This window comes from Typopeltis vanoorti, chromosome 11, assembly GCF_054136105.1.
Source record: "Typopeltis vanoorti isolate ZY-2024b chromosome 11, IOZ_Tvanoo_1.0, whole genome shotgun sequence".
Lineage (NCBI taxonomy): Eukaryota > Metazoa > Arthropoda > Arachnida > Uropygi > Thelyphonidae > Typopeltis > Typopeltis vanoorti.
Window position 1 is genome coordinate 78,179,521 of NC_143559.1, and position 24,795 is coordinate 78,204,315.

Below are 24,795 nucleotides of genomic sequence, written 5' to 3' on the forward strand. Positions count from 1 at the left end.
ATCTCAGTGGTATGGTCACTTAAATAGAATGGGAGAGGAAAGATTAGCAAAACAAGTGTTCTCTGCCAGGTTGGCAGGAAAACAACCCAGAGGAAGACCAAGATATAGGTGGAGTGATACGGTACAAAGTGCCTTAGACGATAGAAATATAAGATCTGATAATGTTGGAGTCTTGACAAGTAACAGACTGATTTGGAGGAAAATTGTAGACAGGAAGTTAGTAATGATGTAATTTTTCATGTAGTACTGTCATATCCTGTACACCCCCTTGAGGGTACATGGCAGGAATTTGATGATGATGATGGATTTGCATAACTAAAAATGTATTTAATAATTGAATTATATTATTTATAATTTTAACAATAAGTGTATTATTTATTATACATTTTTTATAAATGTATTCAATAATGAACATTGCCCCTCCCCAAATGGGCTCATGCCCCCAGGGTACTCGCCCTACAACTTGAAAACCAATGCCTTAAGGAATCCTTTAGTTTTTTTTTTTTTTTTTTTTTTTAAATAAATAAATTAAGCCTACATTCAACTATTATGAAATTTTCTGAATTTTTTCCTTTGGAAATCAAAATCACAAAACATTTTATACCAAGGTCAAATGGCATAAGCAGGAAAGTAAACTATATAATTACATGGATTCCAAACTAGAAAAATATTTAGCTCTATAGGAAATTATTAATATGGAAAATGATGTCAGATACACTCATTTATTAAAAAAAAACAAAATTTTTTTTATTTCTTTTACAGAATATAATAATTATATGCACAATAACTTCAATAATTTCGTTGAGCATTCCTCCTACCTAGAAAAAAAGGAAAAAAAAAAACGCTCAATAAGTAAAAGTAATAAGTCACTGAAGCATGCATCTAATTCAAGATAATAAGCCATTCGTAACTTCCCACTTGATTTTAAAATATGCCATAGAAAAAATGAACAATAAGAATATCAATAAAAACCTTAAGTAAACTATATCTGAGTAGTTCATGACTAGTTAGTTAAATGAACACAATTCTATACAGGAATTTAAGTGATCTCTGCAAATGAATTATCTTAGTACCTAAAAAAAACACCAGTAATCATTGCATAGGTTATAGTGGTAAGTACAACATAGTAACATTTCCCTGAGGTATAGTTCTTGTTTTTTCTACAATTTTTTTTAAACTGGTAATTGACATATATACTGCTAATCCACATGCTTACCATAATCGATATTCGTATGCATGTGTGATAAAGTTATCTCAAAGAGATAACTTTATCACAAGCCAATGGTGTAAGAACATAGATTATATGTTCTTTATTTGGAAACAGCTGAAAACATGTAGTGCATTTTCTAAATAGTCTCCATCCAAAAATAAACTTCACCACAAAAAATCATATGATAGCATAAGACTGTATATTTAAGTAGCACGAGTTAGCTTCCTGCAGGCTCTTTCCTACCATCTCACTCAATTATTCATGGCAAAAAGTTTGGAATTATCACATTTCCTTCAAAATGGCTATCCAAAAGAGTTCAAAAATTGTTATATACCAAAAAGCCTATACACCATCACAGATGTCACAAACACACTCTCTCACTCTTGACTATACATTAGCAGGATTTCCTGATGTAGTTTGTATGTTAAAATATAAATACCAAAAACAAATCTCTTTCAGTCAGTACAGACAACTCAATGCTTGAAAGACAGCATTCCTTTTCAAAAATATTCTGGAAATCATCTAAAAGATCTTCCGTTGCTGCAGTAAGGCTTAACATAGAAAAAGTTTTGAAATCTAGGAGCATGAACATTATCTTTACAAAACACAATTAGAAGAAACATAAAATACACTTGAAGACATTGGAAAGATAACTATAATTAATTATACAAATATTTCGGTTTTAAATTCCTTAAACCATCATCGGTGTAACAAATTAAAATTAGAAAATTCAAACAAGAATATAGGTACATGAAGAAAGGAATCTTTTCATGTGAAGTCATGGGAGAGAGAGAGAGAGAGTCAGTTAAATATGATACTATTAGAATCCAAAATAAGCGTATAATGTGTTTAAATATATGTAAGTATATTAAAAACTAAAAAAAAAAAATACAATTACTGATAACAATTTCCCCAATTTTGGACATGGACATAGTCCATTACTAAAGTAGAGGATTTCAACACTTTCTTTAAAAAGATGTTCAAATTTGTGGGAGTAAATGTATAATAATTTAGCATCATCCCACAGGATCCCGTGGCTGGTATTAATAATTGCATGTTGCTTAATCCATTAAAAAAACTGATCTTGCTGAAGACTAGATTTTTCAATTATTTTTATGGATTCCACATTGACTGGTGTCTAGAAATGCATTTAGCAATGGATCAGCCTATGTGACTGAAGTAAATTACAGTAATCCCTCGATTAGTGAGTCATTTTTTTCGATACCCAAATTCGATTAGTGCGCCTATATACATGATAAAAATAAATGTTACAGGTTTTAAAAATTTTCGATCTATACATTTTTATGGCTGATTATTTTAAAAAATTACTCACCGGAATGAAATAATTTAGTTAACGATTTAAAACATTTTACAAATTTATTTTTAATGGCATACTACACTACTTCTATGTACACTATGTTCCAAATTTTTGCCGCCAAAATTTATGTCATCTGCAATAGTACGTCCACAGATTCAACACCCTTCGACGCTTCTGCCCATGTCACAAAAAGGAGAATCCATTCCGATAATAGGGTAATCAATCTGTCTTCTGGGATGAGTTGTTTATTATTACATGTCAGAAAATTAACTTTTCTTTTATGATCATTGTAGTTTTTAAAGTGGTAACTATTTTGCTTGTATAACAGTTGGGAAATTTTATCTATAAAGCACGTGATTTCGTGTAATGGCGATCAATTCGTACATCCTTATTTCTTTCTTCCCTTCAATGATAAAGTCCAAGAGTTAATTAAATCTCATTCTGAAGAATTGAGTGATTCCGACCTGTTAAATTTAGATGCACAGCGGAAAGATCCCGAAGAATATGAAGAAAATTTAACCACTGATAGCCAGCCAAAAGAGATTTCACAGAAACAATTTGAAAATATTTTTCGTACAATCGAAGTTTTTAAGCAGCAATGCTTAGAGGCTGACCCTGATGAAGAAAGAAGCAGTAAAATTTGCAGAAGAGTAGAAGAGGCAATAGGGACATACCATTAGTTGTATGAAAAAAAGAAACAAACTGCCCGCCAAACTCCGTTAGCTCAATTCTTTGTTAAGAAGTAGAATAATAAAATTTATATTCTGAATATGTTTTATTGTCTTTCAGCTTCATGGTTTTCCTTAATTCTTTTTTAAAAAAAATTAAGGGTCAAAAAAGAAATCTGAGGAACGAATTACACTTTTTCACATAGGTTATTATATTCGATTAGTGCGTTTTCGATTAATGCGCCTGTTTTAAAGAACACATTAGGTGCACTATTTGAGGGATTGCTGTAATTTGTAATTACACAGAATGAATATAGAAAAGGTTGCATTCTATTCTTAGTAGATGGCAACAAAGAGCTGATTTGATTATTAACACATTTAAATATGGGTGAAAGATAAAATTTCCTAAGGATATGAGCATGACATTTCTTGCATTGTGGAATAAATCAAATCTAGAATTAGATATCTTCCTACAAAAAACAGCCTTCATCAGAATCAAATGGAACTATATCCTTTTTTAATGGTCTTTTAAAAGAGGAAAATGGATGGTTCCTTGTCTACTTTAATGTATTGCAAACAGTCTGGTATATTCATTGTCCCTCACAAAAATTTGTTATTATTAAATGCCTACTATCTGAATCTGAATTGTTTCATAAAAGTCTGAAACTGCCTCTCTTAATGGCTGCAACCCAAAAATTGAGAAAATCTGTTGTTTTTTTCTCATTTCCACATGAAGAAATCTCCATACCTTAGAGGACTTCTGAACATGTTTCTTGTATCCTTAAGAAACTTCATTTTTCAACCATGTTTAACCCAGGACTACTCACCCTTTTTTTGGACATCATCGCTGCTCATCTTGGGTATGCTGTCACCCCATGACATTTCTTCTCCCCCCCCCACAACAACTATAGGTAATTGAAACTGTTATTGTGTTTATATAGCCCAAGATATTAACATATTTTACCTACTACAATATTTTGAAAGGAGAAAAAGGAAGAGAAAATAAAAAATAAAATACAATATTATGTAATTTTAAATTTTTACTGATATTTACCAAGTGTCACACTTTCTAACGAAAACATAAAAAAAAAATGAATGTCCTAATTTTTCTTGTGCAGATGTGTTAGGTTTCAGTTAAAATGTACATGAAGAAAAAAATACCTTACAATACAAATGACGAACTTACTTTGGTTTTCTGATCCTTGTTTTGTGGACAGATCTGACATTTAGCTTGCTTTTTCACTTTTGGTTCTGGAGGTCCCTCAGCCTCAGCAGGACCAGCATTGGTGTCTTCATCGCCTTAGATGTTCAGAACTTCCTTTATGATATTCGTAAGTTCTCTAGACAGTGGCTGAGCCAGTCTCCTTTTCATGTGTGGTGTCGCAAGATTTAAGCCCAAATTCTCAAGTATTGACGCCTGATCATCTTTTCTTAGTTGTTGACTGGAGAATTATCTGTGAGTTGATTCCTGCTTGATCCAGCACCCCATAAAAATAGCGCAGAGGCCATTTTCTGGTTTTGCGGCTTTTTGTGTAGTTGTGAGCCATCTGATCGAAACTGTCAACACCACTTTTTGTGTTGTTATAAAAAAAAATGTATAACTTCTGGTTGTTTAGAGACCTCATCAACTTTCTTGTCACTGTGCATTGATAGAAATAGCCGTGGTGCCTAACACAAATTTAACACACACACACACACACTAATGCTCACTGGGGCATGCTATTACCCCAATGGTCTTACAGAACGACACATACTTCATGAACTACATTCACTCATTGACTGATGTGGAAAACGATTGTTGGTTAGAGTATAGCTGGGCGGGGGAAGCGCTGTGCACATCTGCAACTAATGTGTAGAAGAAAATGGAGTCACATGGAGTAATGTGTCACCTCGGGGAGCATTGCAGAGTTAAACCTATAAATTAAATCAGATCGTTGTTGCCATTTAAGAATAAATTACAGCCCCTTTACTATTACTTGGAGTTTATTCAATTGGTTATAATTGCAGGTATATTTACTTTGGTCAAACAAGCCAAATGGGGTTCAGAAACAAATTTCTGAACCCCATTCCTATATGGAATCCAATAAATAAACAAACACAAATCTGGTCTTGCCAAATGCAAAATTACTAATACTAGCCACAGGGTCCTCAAGCATCATGCTAAATCATTGCACTGATGTTTCCACAAATTTGAACATCTTTTAAGATCCTTCTCCACTGTCCAAACATCAATGACAGATGACATATTGTCTATGCTCAAAATTTGGGAAACTTATCAATAACTATATTTTTAGTTTTTAAATATAGTTACACACACACACACACCTACTTCATAGTCCAGAAGAAGGCCTGTGACTAGAGTGGCATGCTACAGGGTTCTGTTCTTGGGCCAGTACTATTTAATTTGTACTTTAATGATATAGGAAAGGAACTGTTCAGGTGTTTGTTGATGATGCAAAACTGGGTATAGCAATAGTTAATACAGATGATGTTAAAATTTTGCAGGGTGATTTGGCAGTCTGGGCAAAGGGGGAATATGCCAGTTTAATGTGGCAAAGTGTAAGGTTATGCATTTTGGGGTGAAAAGATTACTAGCTGTATAACATTGATAACTCATCAAATTACTTGGTTACTGAAGAATACTTTGACGAATAGAGATAAGCAGGTTATTATTCATCTTTATTGAACCTTGATCAGACCCCTCCCCCCCCACACACACACCCTTCTTTTGACTACTGCATGCAGATCTGGTCACCTGGGTTTCTTGGTAATGAGGAAGAGGTGCAGTGGACTCAGAGGCGAGTGACCTAGATGGTAGAAGGTCTATGGAATGAACTTTATGAGAAAAGGTTGAAGATTTGTGAATTAGTTAACAGGCAGAAAAGGGATGATGTGATTGAGACATACAAATTTACTGAAGGGTTTTTACTAGATTAATCAGAGGAAATTTTTCAGAACACGTCTGGTGATGGGAGAAAGAGGGGCCATCCTTGGAAACTTAAGAGTGTAATTAGCAAGGGTGTTAGAAACTAGTTTTTTTGTATGGAGAGTGGTGAATGAGTGGAATAAGTTGCCTGAATCTGTTGTGGGTGCCATGACTATGAATGAGTTCATAGATACTGCACAAATGTTGGATAGTGCTTGGCATGATGTTTAGGGCCTCTGTCGATGAGTCTAAGGACTCCATGGAGTAGTCCATGATAATAATATCCTAACAACATTATATTTACGTGGCTCTCTCACTCATGAAAAAAGATACCATTCTCTATGCACCAACATTGTTAATGTTTGAATTTCCCAATTCTATTTTGTTACATTCATGATGATTTAAGAAACTTGAATCAAATATCTTTCTACTGTACTCAATTGTATTTTATACTTCTTTTATGGATTCACAGTTACCTCAACATCAGAGAGAACAAGGATAATTAGATCTCATCACCCTCTCATATCCACAGAGAACATGAAATGGAATTTTATTACCTTTGATATATCTTTATAACCCGATGTTTCAAAGAATCTAGAGAGGTTATACACACTCACACAGGAACATAAACAAAAACCAAGGACCATCCTGTATAACATTTGGATGTCTTTTGTTTTCAGGATGCAAATCAGATCCTATCTATGCTAGCAATAACCTACAAGCTATATACTGCACATGTTTAATTATATTATCATTCTTGAATTATTTTTACAAAAAAGTAACTATTTATATGAGCCTGAGTTTATTACATTTGTTTTTTTTTCTAGTAAAAATATTCCTGAAGGAATATTTGTCACACTCAACAATAAAAACACATGAATGTGATTTCTTTATTCATATGAAAAAATAATCCCATAAATTAGTGTATTTTCAGTATTATCTCATTTATTCTAATAGCAAATTTATTATAGTCATCTACATGTAACAAAGACCTGAGGTTAATATCTCAGATTCTGACATAAGGTACAATGGCACTTTCCATCATAATATGATCCATATTATGATGGAAAGTGTTCATCATCATCATATAGATGATGATGAACAACAGTGTAGATAGCATTAACACTCTTGTCATATATCTCATTTTACAGACTAACTTCCTGCGTATCCTTCAATTTTAGCAACTATTTACAATTTAAGTAAATTATACATTGCTCTGTATAATGTCCCATTCAAATCATATGATTCTAGTGTTTTTGAATACCTTTTTGTTTCAGATCTCCAAAAGTCAAAGGAATATCCTTGAATAGTCTGTCACTATAACAAACTGTTCCTGCAGTCCCCCCAAGTTTGGTATGGGTTCACTGTAACATGAGTAAACTGTAATCTCATGATTTCTTGAGTACTTGTCACAAAGTCAAAAATCTGCTGATAAACACTCTCATTCAGTCTGAATCTGGATCGTTCCTCTCCAAGATATGCTTCCACAATTTTTCTTAGCCTCTTCTCAAGTATGGTATCATAAATTTTACTTGGAATACCCAACAGAGAAATATATTATGGTACTATGAGAGCTTTACTCCATCCTAATTTTAAATTCTGACCAGGTCTTCTAAATATTCTGTGTAGTCATTGGAAAGCTTTTATACTTCCCATTTGAACATTTCTGATGTCTAACCACTTTTTCTACCTCAGGCCAATGCTTATCTTCTCATTCAACAATTTTTTAAAGTAATTACTCCACACATCCAGAGTATCCTTAGCTTCAGATTTTATGTTATCCTTATCATCTCTGATTCCTTTCCTTCATTTCTAAGCTTTCAAGCATTTTGGCATCTTCATGATACATATCTACTATATTTTTACCAAAGTCTTCCCTTGACTTGCTTAACTAACTGTAGTCTACTACATTTTTCTTATTCTCTAAAGACACATGCAGACTTATTTGCAGTGAATTTTCATTATTTCTTCTTTTCAAGGACTGCCTCTTTTAACTTCTTACATTTCTTCTTCTTAATGCTATACAAAACACCCCACACATCCACCCCAAACATCCTCAATATCAGAAGAAATGAAGATGGCAACCATCAATATAAGGACTATAAATGCAAAGGAAATTTAACTAGAAAAGTACCACGTAAACATAATTGGCATTATTGAGACAAAGAATATCAAAACAGATGAGATCATACAAAATAATAGGCATAGAATGTTGATATTTAAGGAAAGCAAAAAAGAGTAGCAATAGTATTCAACACCAAACATGAAGATAAATTCGGAAAGCAGTTTCAAGTAGTTATTTGGGCAAACTTCAAAATGGAAAAGTGGACAATGAAACTTAATTGTGTCCATGGGACCACAGAAGGTTTTCTCCTAAAGAAGTGGAGGTATATTTTGACACATTAGAGCAAGCAGCTGCCATACAGAAAATGAAAAAAAATGGTCCTTGTTGGAGATCTAAACAGCTGAGTAAGAAATGAAAATGAAGAAATGAATTGTTCTTGATTGTATAGACATTTAATGTTTTTTTTTTGTTTTTTTTTCGTGTTGTCGTGTAAGAAGAGAAGAAGCTTTTCCCTGAGAAATTTTTCTGCAATGACAGGCCAAATACCAAAGTAAAGCCAAATATTTGACACATCCCTGGTAAATTAGGGATGCAGTGAACAAGTAAAAATTTCATGTTAGGCACAATTTTTAGTAAAGATGGAAAATTACGTTCGAGTCTCATAGCAAACATCACTATAACAAACTATTAAAAAGTCTCACAGGCACAATAGTGTGCTAATTCAAAAGAAATTCAATATAGCATATACTATTTTTGTGGTCTTCATGAGTGCTATAGCCAGAGATGGCTATAAATATGGAAAGAAATAATAAAATAAGCAAAGTTCATATAGTAGGGAGCTAGCTGAATAAATTTATATGAAAGAGGAGGGAAGAGAGAAACCAAAACATTAAACTAGCAGTATACAATAAGGTGTTTACACTATTTTAACTTATGGATGTGAAATTTGGGTTAGCTATTAAATAGCTGATTAAAGACCATGGATATGAGAGTTCTGAGAGATGCAGAGGAGTGTACAGATGACATTAATCAGAGATTCATATTAAAATGAATATATCAGAAAGGAAGAACTTGGCAAATAACAGATTTATCTGAAGGAAATTGGCTGACAGGAAGCTAGTAATTAAACTTCCGAGGATATAACAGAAAAGATGACGAAACTATTACAGAATTTATTCACTAACACACATCCAAAAAAGTTGGACAAAAAGCACTAGATGCCTTAATGCTTTTCTAAAGAACATTTATTATAGTAAAGCTTCCAGTATAATAAACCATTCCTTAAGTCTCCTAAAGTGAAATGACCATAATATACTTTAATATAAATTTAATTGAAAAGAATAACATGTAAGAAAGTTTTAAAGCGAATAAAAGTTGAGCAGCTCTCAGATGTGAGAGAAAAGGAACCAAACCTTAGAGATTCAATGGCAAGCCTTGAAGAAAACCCTGATTGATTCAGCTAGAGAGGCATGTGGTGAAGTTGTCTGCAAGGCTAGAAAAATCATCTCCATGGTGGACACAGGAAGTTAAAGAGGCAGTGAAGGAAAAGAAGAAAGCATATCAAAAGTTCCTGGCAAATAAGTCAGCTTGTGCTCTTAGAGAATACAGAGACAAATGTAAGAAAGCTAAACACTGTGTAAAACTGGCTAAAAAAAGTCATGGGAGGACTTCAGCAAGAACATAAAAATAAATATCAAGAAGGTGGCAAAATATTCTGTAGGTTGTTGAAAGAAGCTCATAAATGGAGGAAAGAGTGCTGTAAAAGGAATTAGAGATGATAAAGGTGACATGAAAACAGGAGAAAAAGATATCCTTGAAGTATGGAGTAATTACTTTGAAAAACTGCTAAATGAAACAAGCAGTGATGAGAGCACAGTGGTAAAAAACACTGACCAGGCATGCAGTCAGGAATACATATCCATACTTGAAGGTAGAAAAGCCATCAAAGGCTTGAAATGTGGAAAGGCAGCAGGAGTAGATGACATTAGACCAGAAATGCTGAAGTATGGTGGTATAAGAGTCTTAGAGTGGCTGCACTGCATAGTTCAGAAAGCCTGGACAGAGGGACGAATTCCAGATGATTGGAGTAGAGCTCTCATAGTACCCATATATAAAAAGGAAAATAAAACTGAATGTGAGAATTACAGAGGTATTTCCCTACTGAGTGTTCCTGGCAAGATCTATGTAAGTATACTTGAGAAACGGTTGAGAAGAATTGTGGAAGAAAAGCTTGGTGAAGAACAAGCTGGATTCAGGCCAATTAAAGGCTGTCAGGATCAGATCTTCACTTTACGACAAATAGTCGAGAAAGCATGGGAATATAACAAAGATCTGTATTTATTTAAGTTTTGTCGATCTGGAAAAGGCATATGACAAGGTGCCAAGAGAGAAGCTATTCAATTCGCTACAGTTATATGGTGTCAATGGTGCATTATATCAAGCAATACTTAGTCTGTATTTGAGTTGTAAGTCAGCAGTTAGAACTGAAGGAAGTACAGGAAGATGGTTTAATGTTAAATCTGGTGTGAGACAAGGATGTACATTATCCCCTCTGTTATTCATTATCTATATGGATCACATTATGAAGGAAAGTGGTATTAAACATGATATCAAAATTGGAGATGTTAATGTCAGCTCTTTGCTTTATGTGGATGATGTTATACTTCTAAATAAATCCGCTACTAGTCTGCAAGATTCTCTGACTAAATTGAATAGCTGTTGTAATAGATATGGTATGAAGGTCAGCAATAAAAAGACAATAAAAAAGAAAAAAGATAAAAAAGACAATGAAAATAGGCAGAATCATTGAAAATGTCAACTGTGTTGTGAATGGAGAACCTTTGGAACAAGTAAAACATTTCAGCTACTTAGGCACGATTTTTAGTGAAGATGGTAAATTAAATATAAAAATAGACAACAGAATCAACAAAGCTGGTATGGTGGGATGTCAACTGAATAAATTTATGTGGAATAAGAGAGAAATTAGTCGGAACACTAAATTAGCTGTATACAAGACAGTGTTCAAACCAGTTTTAACTTATGGATCTGAGAGCTGGGTCAGAAGTAAAACACTTGACCAAAGACTAGAGACCGCAGACATGAGAGTCCTGAGAAAGATTAGAGGCGTGAACAGATGGCATCAATGGCAATATCATATTAAAAGAAAGAGGATATTAGGAAAGAATTTGACATTGTCAGCATCCAGGAATGCATTAGCAGAGCTAATCTCAGGTGGTATGGTCACTTTAACAGAATGGGCGAAGAAAGATTAGCAAAACAAGTGTTCTCTGCCAGGTTGGCAGCAAAACGACCCAGAGGAAGACCAAGATATAGGTGGATTGATATGGTACAAAGTGCCTTAGACGATAGAAATATAAGATCTGATAATGTTGGAGTCTTGACAAGTAACAGACTGATTTGGAGGAAAATTGTAGATAGGAAGTTAGTGATGATGTAATTTTTTTCATGTAGTACTATCATATCCTGCACAACCCTTGAGGGTATATGGCAGGAATTTGATGATGATGATGATGAATATAAAGATAGTAAGGTACACTAGTTTTGATGGATCTCAAGTTTTATCCAGTTTGATAACAAACTAAAAGACTGATCTACCTTCACTTATTATTTTTATTTATTTTTTACAATAACATAGCAGCCATTCTTCATGTTTTGCATTTTCCACTGTTTAATTTCATTTGGCAGTTCATGAAACACTAAACATTTATTTATTTTTCACATTTAGTATATATTAACTTCAACACACAAGAGATTAAGAAGAAAGTAAGAATCTGTATATTATTATTATTATGTGACACCTCCAGGGAGTCCAAAGACTCGTCGAGGGAGAGTGTGCCAACAGCATCGAACGATTGTTCCCCGCCCAACACTAACCGTGCTCAAACTTGCTTAAGCCATTAGTAGCAGAGGCTCTACCAATTGACCAACCTTTGCTGTTGCATGAATAGCTGGAAGTTTTTGTCTTTGGGAAAACTGTTCCAAACTTAAATAGAAGTAAATAAAACAAAAAAGGTAGGATTTGGTTTGAAACAAGATCTTGTATGGGATGTTGACCAGCACCTGTCAATGAAAATCCTCATAGAAGCAATAAATATCAAGCAGAAACAGAATGTCTATAACAAAATAATCAGAGTGAATATCCTTTTCTCTCTCTCTCTCTCTCCTGTGTATGTTCTGAATAACAAAGTATTTTTAGGGATGTTTATAATGTAATACACACCAAATGGTATTCTAAAGTTTGGAAGAAGTGTTATAATTTATATAAGCATTAGCTACCATTTGGTGAGAAGTAGCATCTTGAGCAGAAAATCATGTCAAGTTTCCTAAAGGATAAAGTAATTGTGAAAATAATAAATTTTAAGTATATATGACTGGAGAAGTACATGTGACTCATGTTTTTGCCAGAAAAGGCTAGAGGTTAAGTGAACTCAAGAAGAGATATCTGATCATGTTTGGAGATCTAGATCAGTGGTCTCCAAACTTTTTTGATCGTGTACCCCCAAGACAGAAAAAATAAATAGCGCTACCCCCCCCCAATTGATCGAGAGAGTTTCTTTGGAGGAAATTTTTTAACCATTTATCCATTTTGTGAGGGTTAATTTGTAGAATTTAAATATAATTCATTTACTATTGATAATATCAAACACTTTTAAAAAATGTAAGCAATTTATGAATGAATTTTTAAAATGAAAAAATGTTATCATTTTAAAAAATGATAACATTAATTCGCTATTTCTAGTGCAAACGTAAAAGGTGTTGGAATTGCACAGAAACAATATATACTAAAAAATCATTAAACTTACTACTAATTGTCAAATAATTAATACAACCGTGGTGTCATCTGTAGATAGCAGGATAACTAAGCAATTTTCCTCCCCTAGTTGGGCTTCTCAACACTAGGATGTTCTACAAACAATGGCAATGATAAGAAGTAAGAGATTTACTCCCTAGTTTTAAAAAACATGACAGCTTTGCCACAGACAATTATGTGTGCAAAGTCGCCCAATGTGTGCTACTCGCAAATTTAAGTTTACAGGATCTTTATAACATCTTTGTCTATATTAGATATATGTTTAATTGATGAAAGAAAGTAATTAGTAAAAGAAAGTAGACACATTCATCAACAATCCCACCACCCCTCCTCGCAACAATATGGAGTCATTAAGACACTACACAACAGGGCTAAACTTATCTGTTCAAATGACAATGCCCTAACCACAGAACTAAACCACATTCTCAACTACCCCCCCCCCCAAAAATATTAAAACCAGTAAACCGCCCCCCCCCCTCACAACAAGGATTACTCGAAATCCATCACCATACCCTATATTCGAGGCACCTCGGAAAAAATTACAAAAATCCTAAAAAAACATGACTTAACTTCTTGTTACAGACCATATAAAAAATTGGCATCCCTTATCTGCTCTACTAAAGACGTCCCCCCCCCCCCCCCGACCTACCTGGTGTATACCAGGTCCCTTGCAGCTGTAAGCTCTCCTACTTTGGCCAAACAGGCAGGACAGCCAATATCAGAATTTCAGAACACAAGGACTACATCCGGTTTCACCAATACAGCCACTTTGGTCTTGCTGACCACTGTTACACCCTGATACCTTAAGAATGTAGAATTCCAAGCTATCATGGTGTAACATGAGGAGCAAATAAATTAAGAACCCTGCATAAAAGATAATAGATGAATTATTTAAGAGAAAAGGAAATATTCTTGCATCCAATAATATACAAAAAATATAAAGGTGTTTGGTTGAACTAACTAACAAAAAGAAAGAATATATTAATGTTGTAATACGATATAAAAGAGAAAATTTAACTAAATAAGACAGAAAAGGATTAGTCATGGGAAATGGTATGTGAGAGGCTAGGGATTAAAATATTAAGTGAATTCATTGAGAAATTTTGGAAAGGGGATTAAGTTAGAGGCTAGCACAAGAAAAACAACAGACAATCGCTTAGGGTCAATTCCCGGATTGAGACATCGTTACGGGCTCGCCGACCAAAGGATGTTTGGCAGAAAAACGCCACCCTAATTGGTCGGTGAAGTAAAATCAAATAATGGGCAGGGAAAGGTGCTGTTAGGAGAGCAGGTATAAAAGGGTTGGAAACCCCCCCCCCCCACACACACAAGGCTTTTAGACCTTTTTGGCTTTTGGTTCTGTTCCAGGAGTTCTTCGCGAGCTCCTTCGTATGGGTTCCACGGTGTTTTCCTGAGTGGCGAGATTGGAGTTATATCTCTGTCGTCACAATACGGAAACAAAAGTGAGCGGAATTTCGGTTCCGCATTTCCTATGTAAGAAGCGAAGAATGCCATATAGTCGAGGAAAAGAAAGCATATTCTTTGTGTTTCTACTTCAGTGACAACCACGAAAAAGGGAAAGCTGTAAAGAAATCGATATCCACGTCGCAAGTTGCACAGCCGTTATTTAGACAATTCAAAGTGTGTCCTGAATAACGAAAGGTAAAGACCGTGTAGGCATAGTTCAATTCAAAAGGGAACATAGGAGAAGCAGATTATCGGAGAGGTTATACCAGGATACTTCAATCAGAAAAAGATAGAGGCCCATATGGAAAACTCAGGAAAGAAAGGTACTGTAAATTATATCTCGTGTTAACTAAGATTCGTCTGTATTAGTTATCATTATTCTAATACTGAACTGTTGAAGTGACCAAGAAAACAATACTAAGACTTTAGTATCTGACAGAATATATTGAAAGTAAGCTGGCTAGTGTTAATGTTATATGAGTAATTAAGTGTCCTGAGAATTTTGCATGTCTATTATATTGTAGAAGAAAGTTTAAATGTCATAGTTATGTGTTAGCGCAGGTTTAGTTAAGCTACTTAAGTTTGGATAGTTAAATAGTGTGAATTAATCTTATATGTCCATGTCATATGAAGTTATGTGTTGAATGTGTATGGCGGCATGATCGTAATACCCATTATAGGATCATAGCTTAATTATTTATGATAAGCTAATGTTAGTTTGTAAATATTTAGTATAGCATTGAATTGAGTAATAACTAAAATTTGAATTGTACCATGTTAAAGAATTTAATAAACCTTTTGTCCAATGATAAAACAGTTGTCTGAAATTGCTGTCCAATGCACCACTTGAAAAATTACGAACCTAATCACGCGGGAAATTAATGTGTTAAGAAACGAGATAAAGTGTCACGACTGCAACATTGTTTCACTTTCAGACATATTTTAGTTCTTTCTCCTTGTTTTTGTATATAATATCTCAAACTAAATATTCCAAAAGGCGCAGTATAATACAAATATTAGGGGTACTAAGGGGAGAAATAACTTAAGTATTAGAAAATTTTTGGTGATATCTCAAGCATAGATAATAGTAGAACATAGATGAGAGGAAATTACTAGTTAGAATAAAAATCATAAAATGGACACAACACCATGCGTTGGATACCTGCCATAGAATACGGTGGAAGAAGACCACGATAGTACACCGTAGTAAATACAAATATGAAAGGCTTTTAATGGAATCAGCTTCAGCCCTAAGAAACAATCCAAACGTCAACAAATTTGGCTGCATGAGACTGCCTCAAATTTGGGAAGCCTACATCAAAAGACCTTCAGTCCAATCGCCCAAGAATACCAACATTGCCCTCTAGGGGGCACCATCAGGACTTTAGGAGAAATAATAGCTTCCTGCTTCTTCCTCATTTACTGTTTGTTGTGCCTGCATGCACGTGTCTTGTTCTTAAGTTTCTTGAAAATGGCAACACGACATTGCCGAAATACTGAAGTATATTAAAATTTATTTTAATGTATATCCTAGTTGACGTTGTAATTTCCTTAAATTAATTAGTAAAAAATGCATAACCAACGTCTAAGCCTTTCCATGAGAAGAAAGAAAGTAACATTCTTCATCTTTAATTAATTACTTAATTATTTTCCTATCAATATAAAACTTTTTTTGACGTATCCCCCCAAGTATCGACTCGTGTACCCTGCTGTCATGTTTTTTAAAACTAGGGAGTTGGAGACCACTGATCTAGATATTATCAAAAGTCAGAGAAAGTGAAGTGGGAGATTTTTCTTGCAAGAAATAAGGAACTATTTTTGGTACTGTTGAAGCTGTCTTTGTCCCAGTGAAAAATGGAAAGGAGCATAAGAGTTTCAGGTACTGGTTATTATTATTAAGAGAGACCTCCAAGGAGTCAGAGACTCACATAGAGGGAGGCCACATACTACAAGCACCACCCTATGAGAGTAAAATCTAGTCCCCCCCCCCCTTCTTAGCGGTATTCATTCTCAGTTTTCAAGGATGCCTTCTTGTCCTTTCCCCACCCTCCATAAAATGAAAAATCCATCAAGTGAAATCCTGCATGACCCTTTCATGTAAGTGTTAATCATATTACTCCTCTTTCTCCTGTTGGCTAGTGTCTGCAGTCTACAAATTCTCAAACGGTATTCCACAATCCTGATATCATTTTTAGCACTCTCTCCACTATATCAGAATCGCAACGGAAACTAGGAGACCAGACCTCCACCCAATAGGACAAGTGAGGTCTTATCAAGGCCTTGTAAAGAGGCAAAATGACATCCTTATCTTTACATGTGAATGTTCATTTCAGCATTGCAATTATCTTTTGAGTTGTATTTGCAATCTTTGTTACATGGCCCATGAACTTCAACTACCTATCTACTAACACTCCACTATCTCTAGCCTCATCAGTTTCTTCTAGCACAATCCCACCAATATGATACAACATTGGATATCTTATCATGCCAAAGTGAATGACTTTACATTTACTGACACCCATTTTCATATGTCAACAATTCCAGTCTATTCACTATTCAAATCACTCTGCAAGTACTGCATATCAGAAACATTCCAGATTACCCTACTTATCTTTGTATTATCAGCAAATAGCTGTATGTTGCTTGTCAAATCCTTCCCAATTTCATTAATGTACTGATGGAATAACAGTGGACGAAGCACTGATCCTTGTGGTACACCACTGGTTACCTTAAATCTTGCAGACTCACATCCCCTGCATACCACTTTTTGATATGTCAGTCAGCCATCCTGTCACCCTGTTATCAATGCTAATATACTATAATCCAGATCCATATCCTCCAATTTATGCAACAGTCTTCCATGTTGTATTCTGTCAAAAACCTTAGCAAAATTCCAAAGTATCATGATATACCCCCCCCTCCTAATCCACCCAGTTCAACAGTTACATTGTTATAGAACGTGAGCAAATTGCTAAAACATGACCATCTTTTAGTAAACTCATGTTGCTCATTGCACAGTAGATTCACTCAACCTATTTCTGAATGAGAGCCCTAACGAATTTTTCAAAATTTTCACCACCACTCCTGAGATACTAATTGGTCAATAGTTGGATACATTGGCCATTGCACTATCCTGGTGCAATGAAATTACCATGCATTCTTTCCATTCCTACAGAATCTTCCCTGTTCTGAGACTTATATTAAACAGCCTGGTCAAAGGAATAGCCAGTCCAGCTGAACACTCTGCTGGACTGGCTGGGATATCACCTGTTCTAATATGCCATCAGTTCCTATTGCTGAATTTTTATTCAGTTCGTGCAACAGCTCTAATACCTCGTCCTCATACATCTGAGTTTCTTCATCCAGTGAAGAGGTAGCAGTGAGCTCAATGTTGCATACATCAGGTTGACAACTTTTAACACGATGAGTACTCACTAGTCAAACAACCTCTTTTGCATCTGTTACCCTCATGCCATCTGCACTTAGAAGAGTTATTCTTTCATAATCATTCTTTCTTTTACTTGCAGCATATCGATAGAATTCTTGTGAGATGTCTTTAGCAAGTGGAACCAGTTTCTTTTCATACTCGGACTTTGCTTTCCATACAACAGTTGCGACTATTCTAGCCTGCTGCTTAAAATTTTCATAATGGACATCATCCTTATGCACACGGTATTTCTTCCACATCATCCTTTTCTTATGAATCTTTTGCTTAATAAGATTACAAATCCATTTGACTCTTACTCTATTTATTCTTCGAACTCTTGAGACACATTTTGACATCACATCATTTAAGTATTGTTTAAATGCTTCCCATACCCTGACAATATTCTTTCCATCCTGCAACTGATCCCATTCCACTGAATTCAGTATACTTCTCAGCTGGTCATAATTTCTTGTTTTGTAATTCAGCATGTAACCTTTTCTGAATGGAACATTCATAATCTTAATCACCTTCCAAGGGAGTACCGAATGATCACTGTCACCAACTGGAGGCAGAATAGTTATGTCTTTAACTGAAATGTCCTCTGACACTATAATCAAATCTAACACTCTTTGACCTTGAGTTCTTTCTGTCACATGCTGCTTGAGGAAGTTGTCCTGCAACAGCTCAATAAATTAATTTTCATTCTTCTCATGAGATTTTACTGCTACCCAATCAATATTTGAATAATTAAAGTCTCCCATTATGATTACTCTTTTTGCACTCATCTTTTCTATTTGGTTGATGCTTTTCTTCATCACTAGGAAGGAAGATCATCTTGAATCTTGGAATGATTATGCACCACAATGCCAAATAAATAGGTATGGATAGGATTTGTGGTATTGAAAAAAGATTTATATATAGAAAGGAGAAGAGTGCAGATGTAAGAGGTGCTTAAGGGTCAAAGCTGTATAACTGGGAGTAGAACTCCATGTAGCCTTTTAAGGAATGCAGAGAACCGACAGGCTTCTGACCTAATATCCAATCTTCATCTTCTCGTGGTACACTCTGTTAAGTATCTACCTGGTTATGATAGCTGACCAAACTGTATTGCTAATTGGCTTAAACCACAATGTAAAATGAGGGTACAACATAACAGAATTTCTGTGGCATCACCTGGTTAACCAAAGCCCCCCACCCATTGTTTTCATCAGGGAACTGGGAAAACAGCACAAAGTCAACTACTTGAACAAATCCTAGAACATATTTCAACTCAACATCAGCAGAGTTTATAAGTGGTACTATGAATGAAAGAAGCATGACTGGAAAAGAAATGGAACTAGTAGAATTGGATAAGTTCCAGATCGACATAATAAGTGTGACAAACAAAGAAGACAAAAACAGGGGAGATCTTTCTAAGCAACAAAGACAAAATGTTATATTCAGACAATAACAATCAAGGAAAAGAAGAAGGAGCTATAGTATTCAATGCTGAATACAAAAATAATCTTTAATGGCAGGCAATATCAAGTAGAGTGATGTGGGGAAATATCAGAATGGTTAGCTGGACAATGAGACTTACTGGTGCTTATGGTCCCATCACTAAGGAAGAGATGGAGGAATGGCAGATGACACAATGAAAAAGGAAAAGTTGATCCTTGTTGGAGATCTAAACAGCAGAGTAGGAAATGTTTTGGGAAAATTTGGAGAAAACAGCAAAGCTAATAATAATGGAAAATGCCTGCTACATTGCTGTTCAGAACATGGACTGGTTATTACTAACACCATGGTCCAACATAAAAATGTGCACAAATTCACATGGAGAGAAGATATAAGAAAGTCTCATTGACTATGTTATAGTTGATAACAATGTTTTCCCACTGGTTCATTCAGGACATAATGGTATACAGATGATTTGAAATAGGAAGTAATCACTATTTAGTCTTGAGTAGGATAAAATTGAATTTTATATTGGAAAAAAAAAGTAAGAAAGTTTAAACAAATCAAAGATTAGCAGATTCCAGAAGTGAACTGAAGACTCAAATATGATTCAAGAAACAATGAGTGTTTTGAAAACAAGAACCAAATATTGGAGATTCAGTGGCAAATACAGAAGAAAACAATGATTGATTCAGCCAGATATGCATGTGGTGAGTGTGTCTGCAAGGATAGAAAAATCGGAACTTGACTGCTTCTTTAACTTCCTGAATGGACTCAGGAAGTTAAAGAGGCAGTCAAGGAAAAGAAGAAGGCACAGTGAAGGTTCCTGGCACCTTCTGCTCTTAAAAGAATACAGAGAAAAATGTAAGAAAGCAAAGCATTGTGCAAAACTTGCTAAACAAGTCACAGGAAGACTTTGGTAAGACAGAAAATAAATATCAGGAAGGTAGCAAAATATTATGGAGATTATCAAAAAAGCTTAGAAATGGAGGAAAGAGCATTGTAAAAGGAATCACAGATGATAAAGGTGACGTGAAAACTGACGATAAAGATGTTCTAGATGACTGGAGTAATTACTTTGAAAGATTGCTAAATGAAATAAGCAGTGTCAACCATGGTAGAAAACTTCAAACAGGAATTCAGTCAGAAATTCTTATTCATACTTGAAGTGGAAAAAGCCATTAGAAATCTGAAATGTGGAAAGCCAGCTAGAGTAGATGAAATACAATCAGAAATGCTCAAATATGGAGGTATAAAAGTTTTACAGCAGCAGCAGCACTGCATAATTCAGAAGGCTTGGTCAGAGGGTAGCATTCTGCAAACTGAATGCGAGATTACAGTGGTATTTCCCTACTGAGGTAAGATTTATGTAAGAATACTTGAGAAATGGCTAAGAAAAATTATGAAAGGGAAATTTGGTAAAGAACAAGTTGGATTCAGGCCAAATAGGGGCTGTTAGAATCAGATTTTCACTTTACGATAAATAGTTGAGAAATCGTGGGAACATAACAAGGATTTATATTTAAGTTTCATACATCCAGAAAAGGCATACGACAAGGTCTAAGATGAAAGCTCTTCAAAACGCTAGTTATACGGTGTAAATGGAACATTATATCGAGCAATACAAAGAATTCAGACTCCCTCTGGTAATGTGTTTCTTGGACTAAAGCTTTCGACTGTTGAACATGTAAAACTGTGGGAAGTAATGAAAATAATGGGTTTTTCCTCAACATGTTATCAGATTGATAGCCAACTTATACAGGAAGCAAGAAGCCACAACAAGAACAGGTGTTGGAATGGCTGACTGGTTTCAAGTTGGAAAAGGAGTTAGGCAAGGATGTTTAGTATATATGTGGAGGACATCATGCATGAAGCATTGGATGAGCTCAAGACAAGAATTAGGATAGGAGGTAGATCGATCAGTAATCTGAGGTATGCTGATGATACAGTACAATACTCCTTCGTAATGACATGGAAGAACTAGGACTAATTCTTGACAAAGTTAACAAGATCAGTAATAACAGAGGATTTCAACTCAATCCTAGCAAGATAAAGATTATGGTTCTCAAAGGAAATACAAACAGGGAAGCTCTTGAGAAATAAGTGTACCTTAATGGAGAAAGAATTGAGGAAGTTAGCAAGTTTGACTATACCTGGGATCCATTATTAATGTGAAGAATTGCTGTTCAGAAGATGTCAGAAAAAGGTTAGGAATGGCTAAAACAACAGTCAGAGACCTGTCTAAAATCTGGAAGGATGGATCTATCTCCATGGGGATTTTGAGTTGAGGATTTTTGGATGCAGTTGTTTTTCCAACAGGAACTTATGCATATGAGACTTGGAACCTAAAGGCATCAGATAAGAAAGGGATATCTGCTTTTGAGATGTGGTGTTACAGAAGGCTGTTGAGGATATCATATACTGAAAGGCATACAAATGAATGGGTGTTAGAAAAGATCAGTAGAACTTTAACCCTCTCATGCATGAATTTCTGAAATGGTGATTAAAAACCAATAGTAGCCATCCATCACAGTGGACATGTGCATGAGAGGGTTAAGACTTCTTAAGGATATTGATAAAAAAAGTTAAAATATTTGGACACATAGAAAGGATGGAAGGGGGGACTTCTCAGAACTGTAATAGAAGGTAAAGTTCCTGGAAAAAGAGGAAGGGATAGACCATCAATGATCATAATTCCAACTGGACTGAACTGGATGGATGGTGCGTGTGTGGAGTGACTGATCTTCAGAGAGTTGAGGCCTCCAGAAAAGCACACAACAGGACCACATGGCGAGGCCTGATGTGGCACATCACCGAGCATCGGAGTGACCATACGGCATGCCCAGTGAACATAGATAGATAGATTTAAGCCAGCAGTTAGAATCGAAGGAGGAACAGGAAAATGTTGGATGTTAAATGTGTTAGTAGAGCTAATCTCAGATGGTATGGTCACTTAAACAGAATGAGTGAGGAAAGAGTCGCAAAACAGTGTTCTTTGCCAAGTTGGGCGGGGGTGGGGGGGGGGTGGAGGAGTAGTAACGATCTAATATGTAATGAAAGCTGAATCCATATATTTACTTACTAGTTAGCTAACAAACCAATGATTTTTGAGAGGACTCAAGTGAGGGCAACAGGATGATAGGTTGGGCTGAACACAGGCTTACTTCCTTGCAGTAGAGCAGATGCTGAATTAGTCAAGTAAAAACTGTAAAGACAATTTTTTTTTCTCTTAGACTTGCTTTGGCATATTTCTTGGAAAATCAAGTTCAGTCCAGTTGGAATTATTTCTTTTATTTTATTACAATAGATGGCAAAAGATACAAGACAAAACGACTGAAGGATGTACCAGAAGAGTAAACTTGGACAAGGTTATAGTCTGAGTTATCAAGAGGGCTGACTATCTGTGATATACTTAGGAAAGCTAGTTAAGAAAAGATTCAAGGTGTTGGGGAGGAGAATAGTGAGGATTATCTTTTCTTCTGTGTTTGGTCACTGCCAAAAGTAGATACTTCATAATTTCTTCTAGCTTTATTAGGGACATTATGAAAAGGAACAGAGTTGTGACACTGAAGTTCTAAGGAAAGATGATCTAATTTGGTTATTTAGACTGCAGAAATTTCGCTTTGAGTATAATGAGCCCAAGAGGTTTGAGCAGTTATCAAAATTTGTAGAAAATTACGATAGCAGGTCGATTTTAAGGGCGTTTTTTTTTTAAATGTTTAATGGGGAAGAAGAGTAGTCTTCAATATGCTACACTGTAGGTATGATGGTGTCAGAACCCCGTAGATGTTTTATAAAACAATATTGTAATGGTAGGTGTAAGTTTCCATCAGAGTGGAGTGAACTTCCATCTGCTACAAAGAGAGGACACATAGCATTCAGGATTGTAAAAGGCTAAAAGGATAACATGATATTGGAATTTAATAGTGACATGTATAATAATCATGTTCTTGGTCTACTTTACTGAACCTCTAAGGTTCTTTACTGCAAGTAGTAACTTCATCCACTCTTTTCTGTCTTGAACTCTCCCAGTCCAGTCCAGTCTAAGATGTTGTTTCGATGTGATGTATTAAGATGTTCACCTAATACAATGACGTGTGTATCTTGCTGTCCTGAAGACCATGTGGATTTCACATAACTTCTTTGTAGTGCTTACCTAATGAATGATTTAAAGCATTCTTGAAATTGAAGTCTTTCAAAAATTATAAGAAAACCTTGCTCACTTCTTCATAGAAAATTTTCTATAACAAACAGAATTCCATCAAGAGAAACCTTTCACAAGGCTTCTCTCTCTCTCTCTCTCTGTCACACATTCTCAAGAACGTGCACATATTTATGAAGAGGCAATATAAAAGCATAAAAAAGTACAGTAAATCCCATAATAATGAACTAGAAAACTTACCCCATCCTCGATCTTGTTGTCCATAACCTTTTTGATAAGACTGTTCTCTATAGTTTGATTGTTGACCTAAAAAGAAACAGTTTATTAATATATCAGCTAACCAAAAAAGTTTGTGAGTTTTGTCATTAGAAGTAATAAACCCAGCAACCTCCGCTTCAATCTCTGTTTTATTGCAGAACTGTCTATTTTGCATGTGATTGTCTAGCACCAATAAAAACAAAAAAAAAAAGGTGATAATTGCTTGGAGAAATGTCAGGAGATGAGAATATGAAGGATGAGGAAGTATCTCCAATCCTAAAGCATAAATCTCCTCATAGGTAAGTTTTGCAGTATGAGGTTTTGCATTGTCCTGTAAGAATAGCACTTTCTTCTGATTAACTAGTCCTGGCTGTTTCTGAAGTAACGCATCCTGCACATGCTCGAGTTGCAGTGAGTAGATCTCAGCTGTAATTATTTGGCCTGCAGCGAGAAACTTGTAGTGGACAATACCGTCTCCAGTCCACCACACAGCGATGCCTCTGAAATGTGCAGTACTGGATCATTTGGTGACAACCAATGATAAGTTAACTTCCTGTTTGAGTACAAGATCCATTTTTCATAAGTGAGCAAGTAATCCAAAAAACGGCTCATTTTATTATGTGAAAGAAATAAAGAAGTTGATAGCATTCATTTTTGAAATTATGGATTCTACAACCGTGTTAAAATAACTTCTTTTTTATTATCCCGACGTTTCGATCTTCATATCATTAGAAAAAGCATCACGAGAAAGCACTTCTCATGATGCTTTTTCAGAGAACAAATCCAAGTTTCCAGAAAGAACTTAGTCATTACACAAAACCAGCTACAAAAGGAAAAAACGAAACTTTCAAGCTACGTAAATGCAGATATCTAGATGATCCTGGAAAAGATTACTGACAACACGACGAACCACATCCTCCAAACGAAGAAAGGAAACCTAATTTCCAAATTCCAAAGATCGACAGAACCAGCTGCCATATTCAAATTTCTCCATAGTGAACAATAACAACCAACCAGAAGCAAGAA

General features: G+C 35.2%; 1 protein-coding gene across 2 annotated transcripts in view; it reads right to left on the reverse strand.

The window, feature by feature from the left end:
• Nucleotides 1–699: 699 nt before the first annotated feature.
• Nucleotides 700–24,795, reverse strand: part of eIF3c (eukaryotic translation initiation factor 3 subunit c) — a 202,031-nt gene continuing 177,935 nt past the window's right edge. For both annotated transcript variants that reach the window (XM_090400058.1, XM_090400059.1), the window contains exons 20-21: nt 23,752–23,817; nt 700–818 (exon numbers count right to left, since the gene is read on the reverse strand). In XM_090400058.1, the coding sequence (XP_090256184.1) occupies nt 790–818; nt 23,752–23,817 (95 nt within the window). In that variant the 3' untranslated portion in view covers nt 700–789. The remainder of the gene's footprint in view (nt 819–23,751; nt 23,818–24,795) is intronic.